General features: G+C 37.9%; 1 protein-coding gene across 2 annotated transcripts in view; it reads right to left on the bottom strand.

Moving 5' to 3' along the window:
• Window positions 1-595: 595 nt before the first annotated feature.
• Window positions 596-8,166, bottom strand: part of IPO8 (importin 8) — a 48,085-nt gene continuing 40,514 nt past the window's right edge. For both annotated transcript variants that reach the window (XM_048080075.2, XM_066998574.1), the window contains exons 22-25: window positions 6,801-7,006; window positions 5,091-5,333; window positions 4,495-4,611; window positions 596-3,797 (exon numbers count right to left, since the gene is read on the bottom strand). In XM_048080075.2, the coding sequence (XP_047936032.1) occupies window positions 3,703-3,797; window positions 4,495-4,611; window positions 5,091-5,333; window positions 6,801-7,006 (661 nt within the window). In that variant the 3' untranslated portion in view covers window positions 596-3,702. The remainder of the gene's footprint in view (window positions 3,798-4,494; window positions 4,612-5,090; window positions 5,334-6,800; window positions 7,007-8,166) is intronic.

Genomic DNA, 8,166 nt, shown 5'->3' with positions numbered 1-8,166 from the left:
AGTAACAGTGGTTGTCAAAGGGAAGGAAAGGAGGGAAGAAAAAAGACTAAGAAGTATTGTGGAAACAAAGCACAGTTAATCATTCATGCTGTCTACAATTCCTTTGGCTTACAAGTCTCAAGATAGACTCCTGCTTTACAGGAGAAAAAAGAAAAGTCATCTACTGTCCTACCGTCTTTCCTCAATGTATAATGGAATCCAGAGTCACAAGCTGCCTGGACTTCATAGCCAAAAAGCATTTCATTTCATGTCTCCTTGACACCCTGCAGGCACCCTTTCCCCTTAAAATAAAGGATCTCACGATATCATTTTGTGTAACATTCTTTACATATTTTGACTTACAATCCCAAAGCACATCTACTTCAAACTGACTGTGTGCATAAGGGGGTTTGGTTTTTTTGCTTGTTGTTTTTTAGGATTTTTTTCTTCGTTTGATATTCTGTTCTCTTCCCAGAGCTGGCCATTTTGTTGAAGGATTTTGCTTTGTTACAAAAGCAAAACAAATACTTCAACTTTGAAAGAAAGAGAGCAAAAAAGAAGCAGCCAAAACACGTGGTCATCCTTATTTTCCTCTTAAGAGTGACCAAACAGTATATGCGATTCAATACCCAGCATGGGTTAATTTAATCTAGAAAATAAACTTATCATTTAAGTTAACATTTGACATTATTATAACCAACACAATGCTAATTTCATACGTAAAGCCCTCATGGTGCCCATGAGTCACCTTCACACTTTGGGAACATGGGCATGGGGTAACACAGGTCACCGGTTATCAGCCTTTGTTTTATTTTACAATACATTCACGATTCTCTGTACTTCCAGTGGCAAATACATCGTGCTTGGACGGCCAATGCCGGTATGTGATACCCCATGATTACCTTGGCCTCCAAGTCAGACAGTAATCCATGTTTGTGTTACTCTCCTTTTAATGCAGTACAAAGCTGGACACAACTCAGAAAGAAATCCCTAAAAGCCATTACCTATTTATGATCATGTACAAACGCATATTTATCATGTTAAAAGAGAACCATATGTTAAAGTGGAGACTAGAGCCCAATAAATCTTTTTGGATGGAATCCCTTTTCAAAAAAAGAAATGAAATAATTAACATTTGTTTTTGCCAGTAGAAACATTTGCTCATGAATCTCCTGGGAAGAGAAGGGCATTTAACCTTTTTACATGCCATCCCCTCAGATATCTCCGACTCCCACTGCAAAGCAGACAACAAAGATTCCCGACTCCATGCTGCTGATTAAACCCCTTGTAAGAAACATCTGGATGAAATTTTCTTGGCAGTTGACTTGAAAAGTATAGAAGCAGCAGAACTAGGGAGCAGCCACAGTTCAGCTGAGCAACACAAAGATGATGCTATGCAAAAGCAGATTTTTCCTTGAACACATTATCTCCTGAATATTAACTTGTGATTGTGCAAGCAACCTTATTAGCAGAAGAAAAATAAATCCCCCTTCTACTCTGCATGCCAGTGTACAGGAGGAAGATGGGCTTTGAAAGAAATCCCACTCAACAATCTTCTTTTTCTTTTTTAATAAAATAATAGAAATCTTAAACAGTTTACCTGACTAATACTTAACCTCAATTATCAGAGAAGTCATTCATATCCTTAAACTTCAAAAAAAAAATTCTTAAATTTGTAATTATTTCCAAAACTTCTACGGCTTCTGAGAAACTCACCAACAAACTGGATGTAATACTTTCCTGCTGTTTCAGTAAACACATCCCCAGGCCTAAATTAGCAAAAGTGACCTATGATTTTCATGGCCTCTCTGCCCTCTGTTATTTGATCTGTAAGAAAATGTCTAATGCAGTATTTTTCATTTTTGAAAATGCAATCCGTGGAATTCTCCCAGTTTCCCATATGGAAAACCAGAGCTAAAAGTGGGAAATTTTCACCATTGCTACTATGTGAATAAGAGCAGTGAAAAACCTGCATGAATCAATTTTACTCTGCATCTGCTGTGGGGGAAAAAAAAAAAAAAAAGGCATCAGCAGTGCTGGAGTGAGTCCCACACAAAGGTGCAGAAACAAGAAAAATGGTGGGGGGGAACCTTCTGCCCCATGACTGCAAGACTGAGAAAGTTCCAGCATATGGGGCAAGGAATAGGCAGCAACACTATGGCCTCTTCCAGATGCCAAGGCACAGAGAGCTTCCGATTTATCAGACTGAACTATGACTCTTACATATTAAAAAAAAAAAAAAAACAAAAAAACAGCGCTTCAGGACACTGAAGGGGCCAGCAATTTGTAATTATCTACAATCCTTGAAAATCTGATAGGGCATGGGAAGGGCTTTGATTTTCTAGCTGGGGCACTGCTCTACAGAAATATATAATCTGTATGTGCTTTAAACCGCTTGGTAAATATTTTTACGTCTTAAAGAAATTAACACAGAGACAAAATCTGGACTAAATGTTTTATCTCCAATTCAAACTTCACATTCTAAAGCACCCCAACTTATTTTGGCTACATCACTGAGATCCCAAAAGATCGAGAGAAAGGGCACCTATTCAAATTAGTATTGCTATCAGTTTCTCATAATGGCAAGTTTCTCACTAAACAAACGTATTCACTAAAAACCTGTTATATATATGTTCCAATTTATGAGAAACAAGTCTTTGAAATTCAGGAAAAAAAAATCTGTCAGATAACAAAATTTCAGTACGGAACGAGAACAGCCAAATGGAATGCAGACCAGAAATTCAATCACCGAAGAGTAACAGTAAGAAGAAACAAGTTCAGAGCTGTTTTTCTTCTATCAAGATAAATAAAATATTGTAAATACTTTGTACCACTTTATTCAGTACTACCACTGGAATGGTAATGAATGAATAAAAACAGAAAGGCGGGCTATAGGAACCCAAGTAAAATCCAATATTCAGCAAAAATAGTGGAAATAAAAAGCTGTAGTGTAGAACATCTACATCTGAAGGCCATGCCACTTGTGCAGGCAGGAGGTAACGTCAATACAGATTTAGGATATCCACCTGCCACATGTGCCATTGTAACTCAAGTGAGCTGATTTCATGGCTAAGAGAAATAATTTAAGACTACTACATCAAGGGAAAATCTGCAATTTTGTTAAGACACTCTGACACAACCAGTGTATGCTTTTGCAACTCCAGCAGACACTTCCCTATACACATTTGGTCTGCACCAAATAGGGAAGATGAGATAGTATTCTGAATCCAGCAATATCTATGCAACCAACAAACAATTAAACCATGTAGTAAAAAGCAGATGACAGGAAAACATGGAACCAAGGCTTACAGTGTATCAAGAAATGTCCTTACACTTAAAAAAATTATAATGCACTCCAAAATCCATTTGTTCAGGCAATCCATGTACAACAGAAGGCACTGTTATCCATATGAATCTATCAATTCTGCACAGCAAAAACCTGAGAAGTGCAACTCAATTAGATGCAGCCTGGCCCCTCCCAGTCATTCAGGTTCCTTGAGGACAAATGTTTCCTTTTCAGTCCATCAAATTATAAAAACACCACAAGAATTTGTACATTACAGTAGCTGGTTAGAAAAAGCATTCTGGTGGGGGAAGCACACTGCTACATTTCAGAAAACCTTCAGCAGCATTGAATTACCCTCCCCTATCACTCAGAAGTCATGATGATTTTAAGAAAAAGTAATGATGAAACCCTTCCCATTGACCTTCGTAGATGATCCTTCAGTTTCCACCAGGAGTACTTCCAAAGTTAAATGCTGTGACCAGTCCTTTGTTATCAAATGTGTAGCCACTTTGTTGTTCTATTGTCTTAGTCTCTAGAATTCAAAGAAGGGAAAGAATATGAAAAATAGCCTGTAGAGAACACTTTTGCCAGAGATAATACCATAATACCATTCAGCTAAGAAAGCAAAGTTGTGGAAAAAACTCTCATTCCCTATATGCAGTGACAGTAATAAATCACACTCATATTTTCTTTAAACGAATAAGCACAACACACCTCTACAACAAAATGGAGAAATTAATCCTCTACAGAACAATTGTTTGCTACATTATTCTGCTCGCTTCTGGATTAAATCTGAATTTATTTTCCATGATGCCAGTGTCCTAAATGCCCAAAACCTCACACCATCTGTGAAGGCAACGTTAGCAGTTCAACACATAATGCTGTTAGACACATAATGATCTATAGTAAATTCCATCAGATGACTGGCTGACAGCTAGATATTGCCTTAATTTGCTCTTCATTTCAAATGTCAGGTTGTGCAAAACCAGTTCATAGCTTGCTCTAACAGCAGCATATGTCAATGAGAGGGCAATTAATTTTAATAACAGTAATCTGAATAACACACACTTCCAGGCAAGCAATAATACAGCACAATATCCTACTCACGCTTCTCAGGCCTCCTGTAAGACTTATGTTAATTAGCACAGAGATTTGTTGTCTGTTGTTACAGATTAGATGTGGTTCCAACATCCCTGAATAAATAAAGTGGCCCCGGAGAAGTGACTTACCTGCAGCATTTCGCCGGTGTTCTGCTAATGTATAAATTTCCTGCAGCTGTTTCTTCTGATCCTCACTCAGCGGTGCTGTCAGCGAATGGTACCAGGCAGCATCTCGGCTCTGCACCGCTGTCAGAACGGGAATGGATGGAAAGTGATTATCAGCTTACATTCCAAGTTAATTTTAGACAAAAAAAATTAAATCCCTGGTTTGGTTAAAACAAACAAACACACAGAATTTGCACTGCAAAACAGATTTGGAATTCCTGTCAGTTTCTCAGTACAGAATCCCCCCTGTAAACAACCCATTTTGGGAGAACTTCAATACATCCTCTGCTTTATGAAACAGAAAGTTAACAATGTGGCCAATTATCCATGGACAACAATGAAGTGAATCTTCTAACTGAATATTCATATCAAAACTAAAAGCAACGGGATTAGTCAAACAGGAAACGGAAAAACATTTTTTCCACTATGATTTTAACATCTAGAAAATGACAAACATTTTTATATATAGGAGTCCCTCTAGTGACCAACCCTCACTCCAAACCATCTCAGAACCATCTCCAAACTATTTCATAGCATTCTGTCCACTAGCACACACATACCTAAAAGTGCTTGCGTAAAAAACTGGTATTCATCAACACCGTTTTCAAGGTCAAGAGGTGTGCTGAATCCTTCGAGAGCAGTCTCTTCCAATGCATCTTCATCCCAGTCATCATCGTCGTCGTCATCATCCTCTTCTTCTCCACCTCCACTGCCGCCGCCACCACCTCCACCTCCTCCACCATGGTTCTCTTGCATTGCCTGGCTCACTTCATTTGTTTCCTCCTCATCACTTGGTATCTCTTCTGCAAAAGCATTGATGTGTTTTGTAAAACAAACATTTAAAAGTATTTGGAAAAAGTGGCTTTCAAATTAAGAATAATGAACCAATCTAATTTCTGGTTGAAAAGATGATCCTCTGTTAACATCCTTCCCTCAAAAACTCGGAAGAACTGGAAAAATGAAGCTATTAAAATGTTTTCTACACTCAAGATCAGTTAAACTTTTGTTTCTAAGAACACCTGGGGAATGTAAAGCTTTTTTCTTCTTTCATGAACGCTATCATTGCATAATTATAGGATCCAAAAATTCTGAGCAAATTTGTCTTTCACAAAGTGTCCCATCACTATGCTTTTTAAATTATGAACAAAAAAACCGGCACAGGCTTCTCAAATTGACACAAAACAAAGAGAAAAACAGGTGTATGCCTAATGTCTGTCTGCTATTCTTCAGAGTGCTCCTTTATTTGAAGGAAGTTAAAATATTATCTTTTGCTTAGTTTTACCTTCCACTCTGTTTATGAAACAATAATTATAACCTGAATTAAATGCAATTCCAACACGCAATTCTAAACATTGCTATTTCTCACTTAAGGAAAAATATTTTTGACTCTTAACTGAGATTTTTTTTTTTTAAATCCCCTCCAGTTCCAAACCTTCAGCTCTTTCTGTGTTAGTAGGATAAAAAGAATGAAGTGACCATATCTGCAGCAAGCAGAAGGACTGACTCATAGCACAGAGATTTCAAATTACAGTGCTGATTCCATAGTGTACTCCTATGCACTGAGAAAAAAAATGTCTAAATACACTACAGAACAACTCTGTGAAATTTTTATGGATTACATACTCTGCTTAGACCCATTCTAATTTTCAGGCCTCAAACCATCTATTTCCTCTTCCAAGTCAAGTAACAGCCACACGTATCTGCCTGCAACACTGTTCAAAATTCACTTCCCACAGTTCCCACTGCAACGTATTCTTCAGTTTTTTCTCTCTTCTGCCAGCCACAGCAATAAGAAGTCTTTCTACTCCAGGATCCTTAGCTGCCTCAAACTCCACTTTGAAAATCACTGCATGCCATTTTCCATTTGGACAAAGACGACTTGCAAGGGTTTCCTTTAAATTTCACTAGAATAGGTCTTTTAAATAGCTGGGTACTACGAACAGCTTCTTTCCACGAATCAAGAATAAAGCCAGTGGAGTCAGGGAAAACACCTGCTGCTTATGGAGAACACGGAGTACATTCACAAGAGTGGACCTGCAAGTTTTATTGTTACTTCCTAACTTCCCTTTCACAAAGTATTACCTATTATACATTGAAACACTTTGATTACATTTTGGGAGTAAAAATCAATTCCTAAGGTGATCCTTCAAGCACCCAATAAGCCTAGCTATTTTCAGCAGACTAATGAGTCTTAGAAACGAACTGCAATTTCTTACCCCCTTTAAATTAAATCCAGACAAAATCCACAATGTGAAAAGGGGAGATTTTACCATTATCTTCTGCAACGTGTTTGTCATCTTTAGCATGGTCCTCATGTTCTGTGAGTTCTCGCGAGGCGCAAACTTGTTTTAAGCCCAGGAAGAGGAGGAGGATTGAAGGGACAATCTGAGCGGCCACAGCATCCACTGCAGGCGGACGGTTCTGCAATTCCATTAAGATGCTCAGTCCTATTATACACATCTTTCTGTCATGGAGTCTAAAACAACACACAATCATTAGACAGAAAAACATATTTTCACTGCAAGGATACGTAGAGAGCATCAAAGTCCTGGTGCTTGACATGGCAGAACACAATGTTTAAAGTCTATGTTATAGGATCCTAAACACGTATTTCTTTTGTTCTGAATGTGAGTTTCCCATTGGAAAGTACTTGTCCAAAAACAATTAAGTATATTTCAAGCAATGACCAAATTCCTGGAAGAACTGTTTCTGATTACCAAATGCAAAGTTTGTAATGCTAAAAAAATAGTTTAATAATTACGTAGAATGTCTTGTCTTTAATAAACCATTTGATAAACATTATCATCATTCAATAGAGTGGAAAATTAATTTCCCTTGGCTTAGATAGGAGTACTGTGGCAGGCACTGAAATTAGAGAAAATACTATTAGTAAAGAATAATGGCAAGCAGAAACACACTGAACTGCAGGGTGCTTTTATGGAGTGCCACAGGGCTAGCTGTATTTAAGTACGTTTTTTAAGAGTCCATCAGAACAGCTGTAATATACATTCCATTTCCAACACTAACTTGAGGCACATTGCTAACTCCGGAGAAAGCAGGGAAATAGCTGTACATCAAGAATTGCAAGCAGTACATTTAAACAGAGAACCTGCAAATGAGTAGACTTCCAGGAAAACAAACTATAGGTAATTAAAGGGAAGTAAAAACATGGAATTAACATCAGAAAGACTTGCGTGTGCTCCCAGCCTATGAAACTAGGTAAGAACCTATGCTCTTAAAAGAAATAATTTATTTTCACTTCCAGAAATTGAAATCATTTTCAAATAATACAGGGAAAAATCTTGAACTGCTTCTACAGAAAGTCTTTTGTCCTTCTTTACTGGAAAGACTAGTAGTAGTCAGCTTTTCTCTAACGTTATGATATTTTTCAATCAAGGGTGTGAGAAAAGCTCATTTTGTTTGAACTATTCAATTTGATGCTGGCATTTTCTGTCCAAACTTTCTTCAGGGCAAGTAGCTCCAGCAAAAAGTTTCAGCAAGACCTACAGAAACAAAGCAAATCTCTAGAGCTGGCTACTGTGCAGGCTCTTCTCTCCCTGCGGCTGTGCATCAGGTGATCCCACACAGTCTTTTATCTATGCAGTAGCATGGCATTACTAGCACAGCTGCAGCAGG

Source organism: Anser cygnoides, chromosome 1, assembly GCF_040182565.1.
Source record: "Anser cygnoides isolate HZ-2024a breed goose chromosome 1, Taihu_goose_T2T_genome, whole genome shotgun sequence".
Classification (NCBI taxonomy): Eukaryota; Metazoa; Chordata; class Aves; order Anseriformes; family Anatidae; genus Anser; species Anser cygnoides.
The sequence above is the reverse complement of the archived record's forward strand: the minus strand, read 5'-3'. Positions and strand labels throughout refer to the sequence as shown.